Genomic DNA, 26558 nt, shown 5'->3' with positions numbered 1-26558 from the left:
ATTTTCAGACATGCTAATTGTAAACTGAATGTAACTTAAATATTAAACACTAATACCCACTACCCAATGCTATGATTAAGCCGTAAATTAATATAAGTTCTAAATTATTATATTGTTATGCTAATGATTCTAAATAGGTAATTACTTATAATCTTAAAAATAATACTATGTAATAACTATATGCGTCTTATTATAACAATTAATAAATACGATACCTACTTAAATTATATTACACTTATGGCTAATGGCTAATGGTTATTACGTTTTAGGCTTAAAATTAATATGGATAGTACTATAGTATAGTAACCAGTGGGTTAGATGAGGAAGTAAAATAACAAGTGAATTTGATTGATGGTACAAGACGGATTAATGGATGATAATATCCTGTGATCATACCTGGATGTTCGAATAGCTCAATATACATACAAGTGTGAACGCAATTACCTACTCGTTCGAATAGCAAAAGTAAATCAAAGTGCATACCAACGAGGAAAACGCGTCTTACGATTTTTTACTTATAGCTGTTGTGTAGATTTCTATTTTAATCCTTATAAAGGATATTTTAAATTGTTTGTGTCATTCCTTCTACTATATTAATGAGTATCGGTACGCTCGTAAGTTTATGTATTACGATGTAACAAATTATGTACAAATAAACCATTTGTGTGGTTTTGTAGAACGTCGGTGAGTTTGTGTACTCGTATGTAAATGTTTATTGCGTCACCTCACACCCCAGCAGTCATTAGTTACGTTGCAATTAGCTATCCCAAGGATTTATTCAAATATAATTTGGAACTATTTTAATATTTTATATTACATTACCTATATTATTTAAACACGGATTAGTCTATAATTTATTAGTCCTTTGGACTTATACATAGATAATAGTTGTAAACATTTTCTTTTTCTTAGTTGAACTTCATCAAGTCCGTATCCAGAGCCAGACCAAACATTCAGAATAGGAAAACCTAAATTTATAGTTGCCAAAATTTGTAAAATATTAATGAATTCGTATTATTTTTGACAGCATTTAATAACTTTCATGACTTAAATAAAAATCGTAAAAATAATGAAAATAGTTGAATAGAATATCTGGTTAGGTACCTTTTTCTAGTTTTTTATTAAATGCGGTAAGAAATGCCTAGGTACGAAATGTACGTTTATACAATACGCTCTAGCATAATAATATATTTCTTAGAATTCAGGTATTGTTACCGCAAATCGATGATTTCGCAATGATTACACTGAGTCTCGGTGACCATGACAAGAGCGGTATATGACGTTGTGGAAATTAAATGAAACCATTGTGTCCAACTGCCGCAAGTACCTTTCCGGTCTTTCCGATTAAAGAACGTCAGAGTGATCCCGATATACCGATGTGATTTCATTAGAAAGTGTTCAATAATTGCAAGTCCCTCAGGCCAAGAAAACGGGATTGCAGGTCTATTATTTGTTTACGATCGTCTTATCCTGGCCGTATTCAAATCAGAGTGATTCTATATTAATCAGAATATTAATGATAAATTATGTTATTAAACAACTGGAGCAAACAAATACCAAGTTCCTTGCTTTTTAAATACGTTTAAAATACTTTTTGATTATAGCATTACAAATGTGTTTTTTTAAATATCCAATATATATTTAAAAACCATTGAGTACAAAAAATATGCAAATTACTAAACCCACTATAATTTAGCGTTTAGCATCAAGCGATTCTGTAAATTCGAACAAAAAACAGAGAATGATATTAATGATAATTTTGTTATAGTGATGTTTCTTTAGTAAAGTACCTATATTAAATATGTAATATTTATAATTAATATTTAGGTATATCTAAATCGTTTGAGTGTTTTTTTTTTTTAATAAATAATTATACTCACATGCATTTTATATTGTTTATTTTATCAGTGACACTTTAGACGACCAGACCTACTCTCCAACATTAACTTTCATGTCAGTTCCCTTTTCCCTATACCTATCCACTGTACATATTATGGATATAACCTCCATTTACGTTGAATGCTTTGATACCTTTTTAAACATGTAGGTAGTCATGATTTCAGTTTTAATGCTTAAATAAATTACTAAATAAATAGTTAGTTGGAAGTACACCAAACAATGTTACTTGTATAATATCATACTTTTATCATATTAGTTTGTATATTATATTGTATTTTGTCTTATTTTATAAACATAAGTGTAAAGTTACTTATTGTAATATTAAATATTTGTTTCTCTAAAATATTGATGTTTGGTATTTATTAACTAAAATAAAATAAATTATATATACCTAATAAATTAAATGAGTGTACTTTTATCAATTTTTCTATAAGTTCAGAACGTTAGTGCAATTGTTTATTCATTTAAAATGGTTAATCATGATTTATGGAAAATAACATAATGGACACTTTCCGTTTTTAAAATCCTCAATTATTACAAATGGTACTTTTTGGATTAGGAAATATAATAATTTGGCCTTTTTTTCAGCAAAGAGGGTGGTGTTAAAACACCTATAGTGCAGCTATTATATTTTTCAAAATGTATCACATAAGGTGATAATGTATGATTTTTGTGATTTTTACCGAATGATTTTTTGGTAGATTATAAATATATTTATATACTTATAAAAATAATAATTATTTAAATAAATTATAAAGATATACATTTAGCGAAGTTGGAGTATAGCACGCGTTGAGTAGGTACAATAACAATATTGGAAATGTTTATTTTTTTTTACATATGCAGTAGGTAGGTACTTATTAAAATAACTAAGATTAAAGAGACTTACATGGTAATTTTTTAAAAATACTTCATTATTCGGGTTTATTAATATTTAAAATCCATTTAAAATATTGATTTAGAAATTAATAAGTATTTTATGTCTTATTGTTAACTATCTGGATTGGCCTACTATGCTATTAATTTATTATGTATTTTCCCGAATAGAAATGTTATTATGGAAAATTTAATTTGATATATTTCAGTTATATGGATTTTTGTATTTATATTTTTATCACTTATTCATTGTTTACCATAACTGTGTGCTAATTTTTCGATTCAAATACTAAATTTTGGTTAAAATATGAACACCGAATATTTGAAAACACTTAAAACAGTAAAAAAAGTAAAAATATTAACCAATAAAATGTATATGATAATATACCCATATAGTTGTTAATTGTTATAATATGCTGTATATTAAAATCCATATTATCAAAATGTATATATGATCATTTTCATTTGAGATCCTCCACACTTTCCAGTTATAAATCCTAATACCCGAATTATTATACACCTAATTATTATATCTGACCGCATATAACAGGCAAACAATACATATAAGCTGCCGAGCGTAATGAAAATGACGGGGATGTTCTTTTTAAAATATAGATTTTCAGTTTAGTTGTTTTTCAATTTTTCGTTTCGGAAATTGCATACATTTAATTTTGTAAACATATGCTAATATATGCGTAGCATTAAAAATACAATATTATTAATAATATATAGACACGAAAATTGGTTACATACTAATTTTTTTTTCCCAGCAAGATGACGAAATAATGAAAGTTTTTTTGGTTTTTTAAATTTAGAATGGAGAACAATATTGTAAGTAATTAAAATAAAATCATACACAATATTAATCCCCGCTTATTTATTTTGTATGACCCCATAGCATAATATATTTAACTATGGTATAAGTAAGTTTACTTTTTATGTTATACTTATATCAAATATGGTTTGGTTATTTGAACAATAACTTGCAACGTATATTATGTTGTTGTTCGTATGTTATTGGTGATTATTAAAATAAGGAATATTGTTAACCTTCACAGCTTTTCATTTTGCAAATTTAAAAAAAAACTGCATTTGAGTAAGTACTGGGTACTTAAACGTACTATACTTACTCTTGTGACCCACTAAGTACCTACACCATGTCATATGCCATATAGTATAATATACACAGTGGGCGTTATGTTATGTTGTCTATGTCCTATGACTTATGCGAACCCTTTTCATCTGTGCAGCAATTATTATTTTATCTATGAGCTACGTTCATGTACGTGTTTTTTTCTCACTAACGGCGAATTCAAGATGATTTCATCGCGTTTGAATGATGGACAAATAGCATCGCGGTGTGAGCACGACCTGTTTCATCCAGACATTTTAAAATTAAGTTGGAAATGGTTTTTAAAATATAATATTCGAGTTTCGTTAATTGTTATACCGAAGTGAACACCACGAGGAGACGAAAAAAATCAATTTTATTAGAAATTGGGCATCAACCTGGTCAAATAATATCTACCGATTAGATTACATAAAAGTATCTCGCTATCAAATTAATGGCACGATACTTGCTGACTATTATGAAGGGGTTACCACTTCTTTACTTCAACAGGCAAGTATAAAACGTACCTATATAATAGTAGGTAGTAACTGGAAGTTGAGTTTTGAGTGGAATACTATTATTATATAGATTAACATTGAAAACACTGAAATATTAATAATCAATATTCAATATGATAGCTATGTTATATCAAGTAAATGGGATAATGACATGGTCGTTTTTATTCAATATAAATACGATTTCAGTGCAATTGACGTAGGTAAGCACAAATAAAATTCGTTAGTCATGTGTGAAATTCATACGTGTTCGGTTACATGTTATACGCATTTAATATTGTTAAACGGTGAACGAAGAGAACATTTTTAACTTTGACCAGCTTTGACATGATCATAGTTTGTGTAGAGATATAGAAATAAATCGTCTAATTATTGTAAGTGATAGTTACATGCATAAACAAAAGGTTTCTGAAAATCTTTACATACCTACCGGAAAAAAATAACATTTTTAAAAGAAGCCCAACACTCATTAACTGATGGTTTTACTTAAAATGTTTTTAATGTAAATGAAAATCAATTTAATAAAGTAGACACAAAGTTTTTACTCTTCTCCCGACTATCATCAGTGAATATCACATGTTTCTATAATCTATATAGGTACAACAGAAACCACGTCATTGACTAAAAAAAACTAACCATTTGAACTGGTAAATTATGAAATTGAAAATATAAATAATTACCTATATTCATTTAGAGCTAAATATTACATTTGTATGTTGTCGTAGATTAAATTAATATGCACGTTCCAACTAATTGTGTGAGGTTCTTTACACAAAATATTTGTAAACATGATCATTAAATAGGTACCTTAATATAAGTATATTTATATTTATTTTGCTTCCGGACAAAAAATTTAAAACATATTATGTATGTGCTAAATGCAATGATAAATAAATCCAAAGAAATAAGCTTACTTTTTATATCAAAATGTATAACTATTGACTCAACAGTCAATGAAGTTTGAGCTTTATCACAAAAAATATCGTTGTTTTCATCTGACACAGACTTGGTATAGGAACGTTGGGAAATTTGGTGAAGCAACTGAACACAGAAATAACTTAAGTAGTATAAATAGATTCAACATACTTTTGGGTTATTATTTTTAGAACCAGCTCTCCAGTATTTTGATTACTTCACTGAGTGGAGGTAAGATAAGATCATAATGAAGAACGTATAGTTTTATATACATCTAGTAAAATATTACTATTTACTATTTAGGTTACCTCCTTAGGTACCTATGAGCTTGTAAAAATCATATGTTGAAATATAATAAATATAATAGCTAGTTTTTATCTCACGATGATTTTTAAATAATTTTTAGTAAAGAATAATAATTTTTAATTATAAGTACCTTTAGTACCTATATATTAATGTATAATTTAATATAACTTTTTTTTTACAGACAAATAGGTATAATGTTTTAAAGCTATATAGAATGTATTATACAATAATGACTTGTGATACACATTTTCAATAATTTTCAATTAGTTACTAATATCGTTTAATAAACATTGCCAACTCATTTTTAAAATGTCTTTGGCTATACGTGTAAGTATCTGGGCCAAACGGAAAAGGTCGAGTTTGGGCAAAAGAGGTATTACCCCATTGTCTAATAAGACGAATTACTGTTTACTTCCACATTATAGTATACATATATATGAATATAGATACACAGCACTTATGTACAAGAGCCATGTAATATATTAGAATATTAGCAAAATTATAATTATTATCATACAGGTTGCCACGGTACACTATTGCTTTTTGTCTAAATTTAAAACTTACCTAGGTATTTACATTTTAAACAAGCAAAATATAAATTTATATGGATAAGTAATTTGACTTATAAAATATTTGCACAGATTAACTCGATTACAAAATAAATGTGCTTTTCCAGCATATCGTATTTTATATATATATAATATATATATACCTATGTACGAGCATAACAAACGAACGTCATAATACGACGACGGAATTTGGGTTTCTAGTTCGGTCCTAGTTATTCTTCAAGCTCGTGTACAACAATTTACTTTTAAAACTAATTAAACCCCCGCCGGCGACCGTGGACTTTGTGTCGACGGAAATGATACATTGCCCAAAAACCCATGTGGTCACACCACTCATTAGCCAGGGTCTAGCAACGCTTGGTTTAATTTCGAATCATGTGATCATATATTATTATATAATATAACACATAACGCATCACAATGCTCGTAAATTACGAAATTGTTCGAGAATAAAAACGACCGTTAACCACCGTTTGTCCCTAGAAACCGACGATGACGGTCGTTATACTCGTACAATATTGTTATATTATACATTATAGTAATGTCATATGATATATTAAGAAAAATAAACAAAGATATTGGGGTTTGTTTGAATGGTACAGTTTATATACTAATGGTAGGTATGTGCTAAGGGCTTGATGAAACCAATTTAAAGTATTATATACTGTGCTAATGTGTTGGTACTTAACATGTCTTTTTGTTGGTTGTTGCATAATTCCAAAATCAAATTTTAGGGAATTCTTTAAATCATATAATATTTCATTGATGCTATTACTGCGACTGTAATGTGATAATATTGCGATCTACGAGCTAAACACTTATTAAAAAAATTCGTTAGAGGGGAATATTTTATAGAAAAATATGACATACGTATTCGTTTTTTATCATCATTTTATTTATTTACCTATTTATTTTACAAATTAATAGTTACAAAAATTATTTTTTAATTTTTCTAACATTATTTATAAGGTTTTTTTAATACGCCATTTTGAAAAATGAAAAGACTTTATTATAGGTTCTAATATTTGTTAATTATAATTCAATAATAACTAAAAAAAAAAACTTAATAAAAACATAGGAAGATTATTACTGAAAATGTTTTATTGTAGTAGGCTATACTAGTTTTATGTTTATGACTACCTTAATAGTTCTATTAATATCAACCGTAAAAACTATTTTATAATCTTCATCGATTTTATATTATACTATATTTCATGTACACATTACACATAACATTGTTTATAATTTATACAGTTTTTAGGCAGTTAGGTTATATTTGGTTAGTAAATTATACTATATGGCATATACAAATTACACAATATAAATTATAATATCATTAATACCTCATAAAACGTATAGGAATTAGGCTGTTAGGTAATGTTGGGTCACTAGATTAGGTACTTCAACATATTTCATATACAAATTACATACTTATTATATGCAAATATTATAATACAGTTCGTTACGCAGTTTTTTTTTTAATATACAATTATTTAAAATACAATATAATATTAACGATTAAATAAGTTACATTAAAAAATAAATAAAATGTAAATTATTAAAGTTGAAGTTGGAAATCATAGCTGTTATAAAAAAAACTACTTTATTTCTATACCTATCATAGTCGTCACATATTTTTGTAATTCGTTCTACGTAGTATTGGTTCTTGTATTTAACGCCTATAGTAAATATCCCGTGAAAAATGTCTGTAACGGTATAAGATATTTCTCCTTTTTGTTGGATGGGATGCGTTCAAAAAAGATTTAAAAAAAAAAAAACCATTATAAATATTTCAACAGATTTATGATACTGGAGAATATTTAAATGAAATCCATACTGAAACTGGAAGTAATGATGGTCTCCTTCGATTTCTTCGATCAAGACGTCCAGTTTATCATAGACTTCTTAGACTAATTAGAAATAATTTGTGAAGGATGTTAACATTCCTCTATTTTTCGAACAAAATTATATAGTTCGTTCCAAGCATTTTTAACACCCTCTTCAGGTAGGTACAACTGTGCAAGACTAAGTACCATCATCATTTGAACTTGTAAAGCAAATTCTGAGACTTCGATGGAATAGTAATTTTTTTTCAATGCCGGGGTTGGGCTTGAAAATTAATAATTACTCAGAGCTTATACGACTCACCAGATTAGGTTTAAAAAATAAAGTAGGTGCTTTACTAGTAAGTTCTTACTGATATGAAACATAAAACACAACTGTATTTTTATTTTGTCCAGTCTAATAATTTCAGGCATTTAGGTGCGAGATATTTTAAAACATATGTAGTGACTTTAATTTCCGTAAATTATTCTTTTAATTTATGTTGGTTATAGATAATCCATTAAGATGTATATGAATACAAATCCTTGTTTACTAGTTTACTACTGTTGAAACTGTTAAATGCAAGTTTGAATGTACAATGTATTTTCGACTTAATCGGAATGATATATGATTTACAATCTGTCACAGGGAATGTGGCCAGACTTGAATCGACTGTGCTGTAATATAATATTAATATATACAAAGTTATTTTTTAAACATGCTCCTTTTTCTCCTTGCGTTCATTTAAATTCTGATTTTTAGAATTTTGAAATGTACCAGAAAAAAATATATCAAATATTCCTAATATTTTTTTCTTCTACTAAAGGAGTGTGCGGTATAAACATAACTATGTAATAAATAAATATTGTACTTACAAAAACCAGGGCTTGCAAACGTTATAATAACTTTATGATTATTTATGACTATTTATTTAAAAGGTTTATTGGTTTCGTAGAAACATTAATTTCATGCAAACAATCTAATAATTGATTATATTATATTCCGTATTCAGGACATTACCTAACCAAATTAGTTATTATTTTTAAATTTTATAGGTATAATACTATTTTAAATAATAATAAACACAAAAGTTGAACAACGTTTTTATTCTAAATAACGATAAACGCAAATTATGTAACGTTTTAATTGTAAATAACATAAAATGGATTTTTTTTTTTTGTCAAATGCAACCCCTGACCAAAATACGTATTATTTTTCTAGTAGAGCGAGTGAGCTATAATTGGATTCATTATAGTTATAAGTATGTTATAATTTTTTGTCATAAAAAAATAATAATGATTATTTAGTTATACAATTTATCATAAATCATTCATAAATATTGTAATTTAAATTTTTTAGTTTTTAATTTTTCACTACGGTTTGAAAAAGTCAAAAATTTAAAAATATATTAGCTAATAGCCACATTTTACAATTATTATTGTCTAGTTTTTCTAGTAAAATAATTATCAAAATAAGCTTCTTGATTAACTTAGAAAGTGAATTCTACAAAATCCCTTCTATGAAAATTTGTGTTACCGTCGGCAACTCGTTATATATTGTAGAATTAAAACACTTATTAAAATATAGTCGCAATCAAATATATCTTGTTCGAAATGTTTTTTAAAATTTAGTCAATTTATTATAAATTATACTTTTATAAACTAAAACGTTTTAATTTCTATTATACTAAATATAAACAATTAGAGAAAATTATGATCACTTCATTTTTCCCCATAGTAAAATCCTCACGTGAAACACCATAATGTGATACCATAAAATATGTCATACATATTATTTAATACATTTTTCAATACAACATATTTTAACGTTTAAATCAGATTTATGCTTTATAATGTGTATCTAACCGATAGACGTGTGCGTAAGACTCATGAGTTGCTCCAATAGGTACCTATTTTATAGACAGCTGCGAACGTTGAACTTGACAACCTGGTGCCGTCACACTAATACATAAAGACTTTCAGACCACGTGACAGTCGACAAATTATGATTGATATTTTGTCATTTTATACATATAATATTATAATCTCCTCATCTCCAATCAGTTTTCATATAATTACACATAGCGACATCTTGACGAAAAATAATCTCGTTTGAAGACATATTTTCCTATTATAGCAATATTAGATGACATAATATTTTCGAAGATATTTTCATTTTGTTTAAATGTCACTGCTTATCCGCCTTTGTCTTTTTCTCTCTTAATAAAGCTAACTATGATAATATTATTAATTTTTTTATTCGGCTCTTACGGTTCTACGTTACATTTTAAATAAAAACTCCTACAATGACTGAGAAAATTTAACCAGCCAACATGATATTTAATCCAAATTATCGCACACTTTAGGTTAGATAATGTTACCTAACGTAAACTCGTTGTTAGACAATTAAAACCAATGCAATGTTTCGATAATAATAAAACATCATAATACATACGAAGAGAATATCATCAGACACGATAAAAAAATCTAGTTAGGGGGTTTGAGGTTCTAGTTGGGTATGTTAATAAACATTTTGTTTTTTGGCTCAGCAAAATATTAAACAGCTTTAACATCGTCCGTTAAATGTTCATAAAGTCACTGCATGTGTGTATATATTTTTTTTAAGATAGATGTGGTACCTATACTGCAGTTTGAAACCTGCAATCACACTAACTATTTAGTAGTGGAAACACTAAAGGGGAGCTTATCCACCTGACTACAATTTAGCCTCCCTCCAAAAATAAAAATAATATTCCCTATTGATTTAGACATAAGTCCTCTATTGATTATTTAAAATAAATAGTTTTGTTTGGTAGGCTGTGGCCCCTCAGAATATTACCTCTATAGTTGCGCCTATGCTACTTAACCTACCTACTTATCAAAATTATGTCACAAATGGTTGAAATGTGTTCAGGTCTAAATCTTTTAAGTTTACCGATCATGGACGTTGAAAAGATATGGTTTTGACATGAAGAGCGAATCCCACAGTCTCCCCGAGTGTCGATGTCAGCAATCAAGATGTTTGTTCGGTAACCGCGTTATATCCAAGAGTTCTGACATTAATTGGCCACCCCGTTTCCCCGACCAATCTGTCAATGATTTATTTTTTATTGTCTACAGTTTTTGCAATATAATCATTTCCGATTTAAAAAGACAGACCGGTGAAGAATTCAGTATAACATTCCACCTGATACACTGGGTCCTCCATGTAAAATTTAAAAACTGACCGACTGACTGAGTGTATTATTCAGCACCACAACGTTGAATATTTAACTGATATTTTTTTTTAAACGGGAACTATTTTTAATTTATAATGCCAAGGGTCTCAAATAAATGAAAAAATTGTTTTAATATCTTAATCTTTGTTTTAAATTGTCTCGTTCCTCCGGTTCACCCTATATACTCGTATATTATAATATACAATCCATATAAATTATATAAATAAACAATTCGCTACCGTAAGAGCGGGATACTTTGCTCCAAATATATTTATTTTTTAGTTTAAACCTATACTATAGCTTCAATAACAAAGATAAAAATTACCTGTTCGCGTTGCTTTATATGTATAGATGTTGAGAGGTAAGAAGAGTTTAAAAAAATCCGAATTTCATACTAAATGACTTACTTACTTATTCCCAAAAATTTGGAGCAAAGTAAAATACATTGCAGGTTACATTGCAAAATGATTAAAATTACCTTACTTTAATGCATATAATAACTATTGGTGCAATGTTTAGTGCTTGTGTTTTAACTAATCTGAACCTATACATAATATAATTTAATAATATAATTTTTTTTTTTTTTTTTAGTTGATTAAAAGTCTTTTTTTAATACATTTTAAATTAAATTTCAATCACCTAGATTTTGTACAACTTTTTCGTTATGAGTTTTTGTGTTTTCGAAAACAACTCTTTTCGTGGCATACATCTTGGAAGTGAACTAATAGATCGATGTTCGAAATGTTTGAAAAAATTTGTAATGTTAATAAGAACAATATTAAAAAAACTACAATCTCTTATCTCAAAATCGTAATGTGCTACGATTGATATCAATAAATATTTTTTTTGGAGCAATGTTTAACCCCTGGAGTAAAGTATCCCGCTCTTACGGTACTTTTAAACTGAAATATTTTTTCGTTAAAATATTTATTCTTAAAAACGTTATTGTGTACATTATGTGTTTAATAGCGCTTGAATAAATATTGAGTGCAGGTGGGATTGATTACTGAATGTCGACTCAGGTGTCTCGGGTCAAACGGTAAATGACACACAATATATTAAAGGGTTTGTGTTTGAACTACAGCAGTGAAAAGGTATATATTAATCGTGTTAACAATTATTAGAGAATTCAAATTAACTAATTGTGTAAAATATTTTCATTTTTTTTTTTTATTGAAATGTGAGTATTTAATGTACACGCAACAATGGTATAAAATTAATAAAAGTAAATAACACTAATTTAGTTAACAATAGGGCGTAACACCCACATAACATACGATTATTGTCTCTGTGTTACAAACGTAAACATCTGCAACACGGCAAATTTATGTTAAGTAGAACCAATTTCATATTGATAAATTTAGCACAGCTAGGATTTAGGAGGCTGTTTACCGGTCAAATTAAAATTGGTAAAATATACTGTTAACAATAGAAGTATTAAATTTTTTTTTAAACATAAGATGAATATTTTTTAGATTCTGACCAAAACGGTTGGAATCAAAATAATGAATATATATTTTATATCTCTACCATCACATTTAAGAGCAGTGAAATTTTTACAATTTTCAACTTTGAGGGTGGTTTCTTGTAGCCAATTGAATCTAGTTGGTACTCTGTAAGGATTGCAGAGTGTTTTATCAAAAGGATATTTTTATACACACAAATTTTTAAAGTAAAATAGGATTATTTTAGTGTAAATGGTCCACCCTGTATATAATATTATACGGGCATAAAAAAATGTACAAAATATAATGTAGCGTACGCAAAAACTTGGATACATTATAATATAATATGCAGACGACGGTTGAACTGCCCGCTCATAATAATAATAAATCCGAAAAAACATTTCGTTTTGTTCCGGCCCGGCAGCGAGTATTACAATAATATAATAATGATATTATATAATATATATATATATATAAGGCGAGGGTAGATTTTGTGTACATAATCGTCGGGCCGCGGAAAAAGAGAGAAAATAAAAATAAACGCATAATATAATTTCCCCGGTCACGGTGTTAGCGATTAGTATTCATTGCGTTTCATCGTGGGTCTCGCTCCAACACACTCCTATGTTTCTGTCTCTGTCTCTCTCTCTTAAGTCTTAATGCTAATTGATACGCACTAATCTGTTTAAGAGTCGAAGGGATTATAATGTCTGCCGTGGGTGTGGGATGGTGGCCAAGGGGAAGGTCACGCGATCTCCGACGGCGATATAATAATGATATATATATATATATATATATATATATACCTATAATATACATATATAGTATATACTTATAGTGTCTACCGCAACCCAGACGGTCCCGTATATAGTTTTGTATCCTGGCGTGCTGCTGCTGGTCACCGCTTAATATAATATTGGGATAGGTCGAATATTATACCACTAAACAATCAATGCAGACAACTGCGGGAAAACTTTATATTATATTGACAAATACAATGATTTTGCGCTCGGAAAACTATAATAACGAAATATACGAGCTAATATATAGTGAATATAATATTATTATCTATGATAATCGTTGGATTAGTTAGATTCATAAAGTAAATCATTTGTTGTAAGAAATATAGGTACGTATCAATATTATTTTAAGTTTTTAATCTCATAGTCTTATTTGAAGAAAATTAAAAAATGGAAGCTGACTATACCTGTCACAGATAATACAAAAACATAACATAAATACCACCAGCTTACGAATTGTTTGATAAAGAAATATCAAGCTGTGCTCAAAATAGAAGAATATAAAAAACATTTATACAATGCAATCAAAAAATGACAGAAGTACCTACGAAACTATGAATTACCCACAAGAAGTAATTCCTATTTTCTGTTCATTTTCTGGATGAAGTCTGTTGTGCTGTTATTATAATGGTTTAATACCAATGTATTGTTATAAATATTTTCTATTTTCGTTTCTTAGAAGAACACAATTCCCCGTTGTTGTAACAAATTACCGTATTACATAATTGTGATTTACAATCAAGAGCTAGTATGGAACTATAGAGATGGTTAGGATGTCTACCGAAAAAGAATATTTTGATAAAATATAATGTGTACAACATTAATTTTATTTTAGTTATTATAAAATATATACAAGATACATGAATGGTGTAACACGATACTTCTAAGAAACATATTTGTAAATTACTAAATCGTGTTTTTTATTATGTTTTTTTTTAAAGACTATATTCATCGTTTTATAACCAAAGAATAAAACTGTTATTATATTTAATAGAACATTTTTTTTTTTATAGTTGAAATAGTATCAAATATACCTAATGAATGATTATAACAATTACTATGTGAACATTTTATCTTAACATAAAATACTCGATAAATCTATTTCAAAGCAAATTAATGTAAGTAAACTGTTATCGTTAAATATAAAAAATAGATTTGGTATTAATTCGAATATCAGCGAAAAAAAAAATGTTAAATTATAATAGAAGTCAATTTTTTTCGCACATAATAGTAATACTAATTACACGTTTTCTATATCTATAGTAATGATAATATGATGCACGCGTAACGAATTTACCTATACCTAACGAAAATTGAGTTCGGAACTTTTCCAACCGAAAATGGCACGAAACCCGAGTATATTATAATATCACACTTCCAGTATTAGGTTTATTTTATTGTTATTTATTATTTAATTGTTTTCACTGTAGTTGTTCAGTTGCGAAAACGCGAGCGAGGTACGACGACGGACGATAATAAGTAAATGAACGTAAACGTCGGGGCGGGTGGTGTGGCGCCGACGGGAGGGAGAGAATACGTTCGAAATCTTAAAAATCCACGGAGAAAACGGGTGTAGCGTGTTAAATGGATCACCCGTCCGCCGCCTCGCCGCCTTTGCCACCAACGAAGGGCGCTCACAAAAGTTTGCGTGTGCGCGACCGCGTGTGCGCGTACACGCATTTCCACACACCGTCAAAAGCACCGCGGGACTTTTGTCAGTCGTACTTCGGGTGCCGCGCGCGAACAACAAATCGAAAACCACCCGGCCAGCGTGTCGTCGCCGCCAGCGGGGCACGGGATCGTAGTAGTCGTCGTCGTCGTCATCGTCATCATCATCATCATCATCATAATCATCGTCGTAGTAAAATAATATTTTAACCGTCAAAGACGAATAGTTTTATTTCCGTGTCATTTGTATTAAAATATAATTTGCACTGGTTCCGTTGCTCTAAGAACAATTTTATATACGATAAATCGTATTCCGATTCGTTTAATTACCGCGGAACCGTTGATCACTGCACCGCCGGTCGATAGGGTAATATTGTGACGGTTTCTTGGGCGGTGGCGACGACGACGACGATGGCGGTGAATGAGAAGAACATGTGATCGACGACCTTCTCAAGAATCGCAGAGCGGAGACGACGACGTTTTATGGGACCGCGTGGTCGTCCGGTGCCGGGCAAGTGGTGAACAACCGATAGCCGCACTGCAGCAGCCGTCATGTTCGCGGCCGCGTGGCTGCTGTTGGCCGCGGCTGTCGGCGCTGCGGTGGCCAGCGAGTACCCCGAACGCGAGTGCTGCGATCCCGTCAACCCACCACCGGCGTCCATGTCCGCGACGCCCGACAACGCGGCGGCCGCCGGCCACGAGGTCGCGCCGCCCGCAGCCACCCCGATCGACGGACACCGGGGTAGGGGTTTTTTTGTTTTGAAAAACTATTTTTGGTATTTTTAGCGCACATTTTGATCTCTCACCCTCGTCACTATAAACGGCCGATATCATAACTAGATTCCTATATGGTATTAGGTTTATGGAAATAATTGTTGACGAAATCGCTTAGTCAGACCTAATAGCTCGGGGAGGCTCCTATTTCTTTTAGAACGTGGGTACAGGAGATGAGTAATATATTAATATACGTCTGTCGAATTGGTAAAAAAACCTATAATTTTATCAGGCACACAGTCAATATAATAACAATCGTATTTACAATAAAACTTTTGAATATAATATAACAATAAATTATGATCTATAGATTATCATAGTTTTTACATCGCATGGTATCACAGAACATACGGTCTAACTAATTGGGATACCTTCTAGAACCACAACTGCCTGACATGCCTATTCTAAACTGTGTGCATATTATTTTAGTCGCATGTTATGAGTTATGGTATATATAGGTACGCCTTATGTGTGAATAATAAATTATTGCACACGTATTGTCATCAATATGGACTCTTCACGCCCGCGTTATTATATTTGTTGAGTGTAGGTATTATAGTTGTGTGATATTGTATCTGCATATACGATTCTCATGCAAAATCGTACAAATGTGTCACTTGACTATCCAACGATCGTATACGCTTATCGTGTATGCAACTTTGATAGGTACCATCATAAATCATAATATACGAATATAATATTACAAAGGTACCTATAATAACTGTATTATATCGTGGTTACTGGTTAGGTACTATATTGTTTTGTTTCGTTTAATTTTTTCATTCTCTATTATATCGCACCATAGAAACGTATTGTGCACACCCTTCCACCATAAAACCCCCTTCACACGGATCTTGACCCGACGAGTAACGGAGTAAGTATATGCGTACATAATACTACTACTGCTACTGCTACTTATAATAATAATATTAATAATAATAATAATTATTATTATTATTATAACAACAATAATCTTTGTCTTCATTGCGGGATATTTGTATCGAGCGGAACGCGGTACCCTATACTCTACACGACCACTGCGACTATAATGTCTTGTATTTCGGAATATTATTCGATTCAGAATAAAACATTTGAGCTGCATAATTAGAATATTATTGTGTCATACATTATCTATGAACGAGGGTGTTAGCAGTTCATCTGTCCGAGCTCCGGTTTCTATATACCAAGTGGATTCTTTAAAAAACACTTCGTTTTTATTGCGCGGACCTCTGACCGCTGCACGTGGTTTCCCCGCCACCTTTCGGCTTTTGGTGCATAATGGTAGTAAAAATTAAATTAAAAACAAATGCTATATATAACGGTTTTAGTTGGGTACCACATGCAACTTACCATTTAACCGCCGTCACCGACGCCACACCGCCGCCGACGCCGCCGTCGTAGCACACATAATATAAGAATCAATATCTTAGAGGGCATATAATATTATATACCCATTATTATGACGTCCAAACATTTTTTTAGTTGCGGCCTAAATACCACCTCAAATCGCTTTTCCTCGACATTTCATTTCGGCTGACACGATAATAAACTTGAAAAAATATATACCATATTACGCTCTATACGGAAATAAATAATTATATATATATGTTATCCGTTGTAAACCCATGCATCCTGCACCGTTATTTTAGACTATAATGATATAATATAATATTAAGAGGTGGTAATAATGTATAAAGTAAAAATATTCAACTTAGATTAATATTTAATGACCTAGCAAACGCACAGAGTACCCCGTTTTTCATCGTGTATAACGGTTACATATATCTATATAATAATATAGTAGTACAAAAGAAACTTTGCCGAAATTGAAGAAAACATCAGTAGCTCAGTTTGGCAGTTTCTTTTAAAACAATATTATGATTGTTTATATATTATTATTTATCATCCCACAGTTATAATTATTTGTTTACCTTACCAACCTCTATTTTATTTGTATTTTATTCAATATCACAAAACAAAAACCAACCGCTTCAGCAAATTTATTATTGCAATATTTATGATAATTACGGGGTTTTAAATTTGTCTTCGTTATATTTTCGTATATAATATAATATTATACTATTATTCGCGTTAGTATTATAATCACATTTATTATATATTATTATAATAGGTACCTACCTATGCTAAATGTTTGACATTGAAAAGTTTAATCAATAGTTTTCGAATTGACTCCATGAAATTAAATTTTGGCAATGTTCCCGTATTATGTTCACTAATCATTAGTATTACGACTTAATTACAAATTAATCATGATTACGATTTTTACTACCTATAACACAATATCCTATAACATGTATTATTAGAAATAATGTATTAAATAATCGGATAAATATTCATGTCCATAAAATAAGTACTAATTAATTCAAATTTTATTGAATAGGTACCTAGGTACTAGGTAGTGTTGTATATAAATTAGATTAATTGGTATTTTTATTTTTCATTAATATTTAGCAACATTATTTTAATAATTTATTAGATATTTGGAAAGTGCAAGCACAATATTGCATAGGTACTTATATAATGTATACAATAACCAACCCATCACTTAAGAAATTAAATTTGTTTAAAATAAGTAGGAATAAGCAAAAATAATGATTTCAAAAAAAAAAATAATTGCATATATAAGCACTAAGTAGTGAATTAATTTTTTAAACAAACAAAATATATACAATTTAATATAATATACAAGTAACAGTAATAGTAATAATTACATATTATTAGGTATATTATCAGATAATTTTTTTGCCTTATGTTTTAATTCATAGTATAAATTAACATTATATAATTATATTTATATTTGTATATATATACCTATATCATAATATATGGGTCGTAGGTGTCATTGAATAATTTCGACTATAAATAAACACCTTTTGTAAGTCTTATTTTTTGTTTGAACTTTTTTTGATTACACGCTGTATATAGATACAAAATAATTAATAAGTTAAAACTTTTTTATGATTAATTAAATGCAATAATATCCTAGTCAAGTCTGAAATTGCAATTTAAAACAATCTTAAGACATGTTTATAATAATATCTTTATCGTCTCACGTTTGTATATAAATTTCTAAATAATCATAACTCGATATTGTATGAGTATCACGATCTAGAAAAAAGTTTGGTTATAAAATAAATTACACAATTTTTGTGTAGTACAGTATAATATGATTAAAGTCAGCTCGATAAATTGTAACTTCTTGAGTTGAGAAAATAAAACGTTCTGATTAAAATCGTCCACTCCCACGAGTAACATGATACACGCACCAAGTAAGGTACCTACTACACGGTTATAGCACTTACATTGCGGATTTGTCTTGAGTGTAGAAATACCGCAGCATCCTAGATTAAATTATTCATTAATATATTGCAAATGTTAAAACCATAAATATTTCATAATGCTATAACGAATGCGATTTAAACGAGTTGATATTTTGATTTATTTAAACAGGAAAGCAATTTTATTTTAGATTTGAACACGTTACGGTTATACATTTCACATATGTTGATAAGTAATATATGTATTTTATACATACAGTTATAAATTAAAAATATAATAGCTCAATCGTTTTAAGCTAATTACACCTCATAATATATTATGTGTCATTAGATAAACTATAAAAAGCCCGAGATAGTACTAATTGAGATTTCAATATGTAATTATTAAATTAAATATTCTAATGTAGCTACCTATCATAAAACAATTTTCTAAGAACATAACCATTATGAATTAAGAGTAATATTAATCATATATATATATAGAGGGGCATCTTCAAGTCAATTATTTTTTTTTTTTTTTTTGGGGGGGGGGGCGAAACAATGATAGTCATAAATACCGTTTTTAACAATTATTAACAAAATTATAAAATGTATTTATCTATAGCAAAAATAGAACATCTCACCCCTCCTCCTACCAGACGCGTCTGTTATACCTACTGTATAGGCTTTAAAGATGAATTCATTATAAATTCAATTAATGAATCTTCAATGGGATATAAAATTATTTATAGAATAAGAATCTGTGTTTTTCAATGATTGACTTTATTCAAAACTTTTCTCGTAGCGAACATACTGATGCAATATTTGATTAACAATTCATTTCCGTTCTTTTGGGGTAACGAAATTACTATAATATTGTAAATATTGCTCACTGAAGCATCAAAATAAAATGTTTAACTCTTTTTAAGTTTAACAAAACCTTTTGTCAGTTTCTTGAACTTTCAATTTTAATCTTAAATATTCTTACAGATATTCATACATTTTCAATGAGTTTATTAATTTTTAATTAACTCGAGAAAACTAAGTTGTTGATCGATTTTACTAAACTAATTAAAAATAACAGTGTACTACTGTGCTGGTTTATTTATTACCTAAATTTATACTTTAATTTGTACGTCTTTCAAAATTATTAATTCATACGAATTATATTTATCTTAGATCATTACTCATATTATTCATACAATATTACTTTTATATCTTTTCTTTTATGAGTACGTATACGTATTATAATGAATACCTGTAACATATTTACATATTAAATGCGTATAATTGATATTATGTCGTTAAATTATTGTTGCCTAACGTGTATTTAAATATTTTAAATGCACATCATGTGTGAAATTGTATATTGATATGATAACAATTAATAAATTAAGTTGTTATCAAAAAAATAAAACAAAAAATAATCTGTAAGTTTCGTAATTATAATATTATGCAAAGAGTATTGACTAATAAGTAATATCATGTGGGTAGGTAGCATAATATTAGTAGATGAATTCAGGGGGATTCTTAAACTTTATTATTTTATATGAAATAATATCAAAGTAGCGTTTCATGCATAATTAATTAAAATAATAAAAAAAAAAATTCGACCCAGTGTTTTAAATGCGTTGTCGATTTAGCGTATTATTGTGCAATTTCACGACAATTGGTCTCGTTGCAATTTATTGCCCTATTGTTAAAACGTTCGGTCAAGAAGGACAAATTGACGTCAGTGATTTTAAACCAAGATTGTATGTGCACGCTGATTAAGTTTATTTAGTAGTTACTCGTGTTTAACCAGCTAATGTTGTTGCAAACATTGGTACCTACCTACCAATTTTATGCGCACACATCGACCTTCATGAATATCAATATATTTTGTACCTATGATCATAAAATCATGAATAATATACATTCACTCGTTTGACATTTTTAATTGTTATAATATTATGATATTCTTCGGTATACTTAGGTATATACCTAAGATACTATAAATTAAAGTGTCCTAATATAATAATATAATATAGCTTTATGATAAAACAAATACAATTAAATACAGAAGATCCAACAATATACAAATAATTATTTAAATACCATAAGTGTTTTTTAAAGCAAAATAATTTATTTACCTAAATCGAAAACATAAAAAATATTTTGATAATTTTTCACAAATCTTCAGACTCATTTTATGGCATGGAAAAAAATTGTAGGTACCCATATGACCATATCATTAAATAATATTAAGTACGTCATATAAGAGTTCATTAAAAAAAAAGGTGCTACAATTTGATGGAAAAAATAATGTGATAATAATCCTGTATTCATTATTCATGAAATATTATCATTAGGTTATTTTTGTAACCCAGATAATGCGATAACGTTGAAAATATGTCAACATGTCAGGAATAATATGAAATAAATGTACTTAATTCAATCATTTTTAGGAAAAAAATATTTATAACTTACAAATGTGTTTTAAATTTAATACATGCTTTCTAGAATTTAGATGATTTATAGATTTCTACTGTTAGTAGGTTCTTTTTTTTTTGGGGGGGGGGGGGGGGGTTGGGGGAAATACATTTGCAGCCTACTCAATATAATTATGCTGCATAATGCTGTACATGATAAATCCTTTTGCTCACTCATATATAATAACTATATTACTAATTCAGTCCAACCGGCATTGTGACAAATTGCTGATACACTGCAGCTACTTAAAAATTTACATATTCTCTCCCAAAGGGAATTGAATAGTAACTTTTTTTCACAAGTATTGAACTGACATTTATTTAATTTACATATGTGGGACGTGGTTCTTGTAGTTTCTGAGTGGTTGACGATAATTTGTGCGTGGGATTCCCCAGAAGGTTCCAATGGTAAGTACAGTTAATCTGGTATCTACGACCAGATAAGTTTTATCAATGGAGAAAATATAATCTTTGATCTGTATTAAATCTGATCACACCTTTGATTTTCTAGGACGTCTAATTATTATATTATTTTATAATAGAATTATAGCCAAATATTCATAACCCTTTTTTTTTTTAGAAAAAAACAAAATCAACCATGTTTTAATATTAATGATTTATATTATGAAATAATAATATTTTTTTATAATATAATTTTTAAGACGGAAAGTCACAAAATATAAAAATCATTGTAACGCGTTTCTTAAAACAAAATCTGGAACGTTAAAATTAAAAATTAAATTATATTTTTTTAGAAATTAAAATTATACTCGTAGAATTGAATGCAAGATTCGAAAACAGAAACATATTGATGATTGCAGGTGAATATATTTTATTTGTGATATGCATTTTTTTCTATGCTGTTATGTTATATAATTTTTAAAAACAGTGCTCCATGTATTTTATGGCTATCCCCCTACCAAGCTCCACCTTCCAATACCCGCCTATATAATACCTACATATAATATAATGATCCTCCCGTCGATTTTGTCGTTGCTCACTTTGTTTTGTCATAATGACGATGAAAGTCATCAATCGAATAAATGCACAAGAACTATTGTAGCTATTATCTGAAATGCCCACTCTGGCCTAGACAGTTAAGCTATAGCTAATTATTATAAGCTTTCCCTTTTTAAATTACAACTTTAGAAAAATAAATATGAAAATCCGAAAATGCGAAACCCTAGGCAAAATCTCTTAATTTCTCAATTTAAAATACATAAAAAAATCTACTAGGTACCGGCTCCAACACTGATTAAAGTAAACATTTAAAAAATACCTTTATTGGGAGTACTTATTTTTATATTGAATTCCATCATATAATTAGTTAGAATAAATTAAAATATATCTAAAATTGATAAATATGTATTATATTTATATTGTTCACTTAAATAATATTCTGTATTTAGTGTATAATTATTAGTTCAAGATTAATTTGTTGAGATAATCTAGTTATGCTTTATTGTGAAGGATATTTACATAAGAAACAAAATAAAAAAAATTCAACAAACAAATGAGAAAATAAATGTACCAGAATATCATGAAGGAAATCATGACTAACATTCATTTTTACGAGGCCAATTTAACAGACCGTTTATTGGAATCGTATCTCAAATACGGTTATATCAATAAAGTCACTCTTTTGAATTCGTGATAGATTCTGTCAATAAACAAATTATTTTTAAACATAAAATCTGAGTAATTCATCAAGTTTAGGATATATATATATATATAAGGAAAGTATAAGAATACCAAATAAGTCATATTTAATACATTTAATACATATATAATACATATTTTATAGTACCTATTGGCTACTGGTTTTTTCTAGTAATTAATAATTAAATTTGTAACAATAGTTAGTTTTAAATGTGCTATGTTGTATTAATTAACATATATATTCAGACTCCATTAAATTAAAAAAAAAATGCAATAACTCATTATAAACCCCAAATTCATTTTTTTTTTACCGAAATTTCTATTTTTAAATCATTAACTACTTACTAACCTGTTAGTAACTAACATTATTGAAGTGTGGTACCTACTGCGAAATCTTGTAATACCATTTTTAACAACATTGATGTTATAACATATTATTGTAAAAATGGAGAGAAATCGAATAGTGCTGTGATTTCGTTCTTGACAAAATATACCTATTTTTGTCAAATATACTTATTTATAAATATGGTTTTAGTTTAAAACGTGGAAATACCATCTTTGTTGGAAAATGTGTTGTATCTTTCACAGTTCATACGAGAACAAATTTTGTTATTTTTCAAAATATACCATTTCCATAATTTATTTTAAAAACATGTTAATTTCACTTTTTATTCATAATGTATTATCCATATGGCGTTTACTATTCAACCTATCATTTAAATTGTTTTCGTTAAATATCTACTAATTCTATTTGCCTAAACAAATACTTAGGTATTTTAAATCTATATTTTAGGTTTTTTGATTAATATTACATTATCATTTTTTTTTTTTTTATTATTATTAAATAATAATTTATTATCAAAACAACGAAATGACATAGGTACAGTGTAACAATGTAACAATAAATTATTAATTTATCTACCTCATTAAGCAATGCTTGTGGCGAGGTAGATGAGTTGATTGTGTACAATATAATATTTTAAAAAAAAAAAAAACAAAGAAATTAAATATGATAAGATTAACAAAGAAGAACTAAATTTGTGATTACCAACAATATTAAATACTTAAATTCTACATAATATATAATTAAAGTTCAAGTAATAAGTAATTAACAATAGATTTTTTATTAGTTATACAATTATTATTATTTACATTGCTAGAAATAATTTTTTTTAGGTACAGTGGCAATGAATTAAAATTAGTTGGACCTAAATAGTCCACAAACTTTTTCCCAAAACTCTTATTAGTGTAGCTTACTTGCATGTCATATGACCTATTTTCCCTTTTGTTATTTTTTTGGAAACCAAAGTAATCAATTTGGAACATAATAGAGAACTGCTTGTATAAATATCTGACCGGTAGAGCTTTAAAAACTTTATAATTAGTAGTAGACGAACCATATAATTCCTTTTTATTCTTATGGCAAGATTCTGTTGAATCTCAAGAGGCCTGATTGCATTGTCAGTACAACCACCCCAAACTAGTAAACCATATTGGAAAATTGATTTGTATAGTGAATTATATACAATACGCAAAATCTCTGTTGGTAAAAGTTTGTTCAGTTTAAATAGTTTGGAAATAATAGATCTTAACCTCATAACTAAATATTCGACATGCAATTTCCAACGGAGATTACAATCAATAATTAGACCTAAATATTTCACTCGAGTGACCCTTATTCATTTTTGGCAATTGCATAAGTTTAAATTTAAATCGCTAGTATCACGAGAGTGGATATAAATGTCATTGAACGGAATAGCTGAGTTATAAATTGAAAAGGCAACAAATACACTTTTATTTATATTCAAAGTGAGTTTGATATTATTCAATTCTTTAAATATGTTATTTACTCCTATTGTTGTTTTGTGATGAACATTGTCCCAAGTGTTGCTGGAGAATAGAAGGCAGGTGTCATCAGCGTAAGTGGTAATTAGACCATCAATACTTAAGTTACAAATGTTGTTTATATATAGGATGAACAAAACTGGACCTATAATACTACCCTGGGGCACTAGTATACACCGTATTTGATAACTCCCTCATTGCTTAAGACTCCATTAATCGATACCACTTGCTTTCTATTCATTAAGTAATTTTTGAACCACATAAGGCTATCTTTTGTTATTCCAAAACTAGGTAAGATTTTTAAAAGTTCAGCATGGTTTAATGTGTCGAAAGCATTCGCCAAATCTAAGAAGACTGCTATTATTTTTTTATTTTGATCTAGTTCCTAGTATAAAATTTTTATCGTAGTATATAGAGCTCCAGTCGTGTTTTTTCCAGGACGAAAACCAAATTGATTTTTGGATAATAGTTTATTATTTTCTAAGAATGTTATAAGTCTGGTTTTTATAATTTTTTGAAAAGTTACAGAGCATAGATATAGGTCTATAGTTGCTAATATTCTCTTTATTTCCAGTTCAGTGGTATTCTAGTGTATATATTTACAAACGATTTGTAACTGTATTCGGTCAACATATCAAGATAATCATTATTAGTGTTTCCTAGAATATCAATGTTCATATCACCTACACGAATAACCTTTATCGGAGTTTTCATTATCAAAAATATTACGTAAATTGGTAATGAAGTCATTAATATTACCCGCCGGTGACCTATAGACACAGCATAGTAGTAAAGGTGTATAATTTATACATAAAGACAATTTAATGATATTGCTTTCAAGATAACCAAACTCAACTAAACTAACAGATAAGCTACACTTAACGAAAATGATCACACCGTCATTTTGGTTGCGTTAAGTGGTTGAAAAATAATTATTATAATCATTTGTATAATACATTAATTATATATTTTTTTCAATAGGTTAGAAGTTTAACAGCAGTATATAATTAAGTTGGAATTTCTATTAATTTATTCATTCTATAATTAGTTCACAAATATTGTGGAAACTAAATTATTCATCATTTAAGTTCTAAATTGTTTTGTTTTTTTTATTTAAAATAATTAATCTTTAAGAATTATTGGTAATTTTTAATCTTATCATTGGTGTCTTTATAAACAATTAATTTGATTATTATATTGTTTTAATACGTGTCACATCAGAATTTCTGTATAAGAAGACAAATGATTTGTACCTGATATAATATTAATATTATTATATATCACGAACATCATTATCATAACATTTCGATTAATGCTAATGAAGATGATGACGATAATGAAAATAATGATGTAAAACCATTTTTTAATAATTAATTATCAAGATAT

The 26558-nt window shown here is 28.4% G+C and overlaps 1 protein-coding gene across 1 annotated transcript in view; it reads left to right on the top strand.

Annotated features, from left to right (window-relative positions):
* Positions 1-15182: 15182 nt before the first annotated feature.
* Positions 15183-26558, top strand: part of LOC100167073 — a 203125-nt gene continuing 191749 nt past the window's right edge. The window contains exon 1 of the mRNA XM_001943291.5: positions 15183-15887. Within this exon, the coding sequence (XP_001943326.3) occupies positions 15698-15887 (190 nt within the window). The 5' untranslated portion in view covers positions 15183-15697. The remainder of the gene's footprint in view (positions 15888-26558) is intronic.

The sequence above is a fragment of the Acyrthosiphon pisum genome, chromosome X (genome assembly GCF_005508785.2).
Source record: "Acyrthosiphon pisum isolate AL4f chromosome X, pea_aphid_22Mar2018_4r6ur, whole genome shotgun sequence".
In the NCBI taxonomy this organism is placed as follows: Eukaryota; Metazoa; Arthropoda; class Insecta; order Hemiptera; family Aphididae; genus Acyrthosiphon; species Acyrthosiphon pisum.
This window is presented reverse-complemented; position numbering and strand designations above follow the sequence as displayed.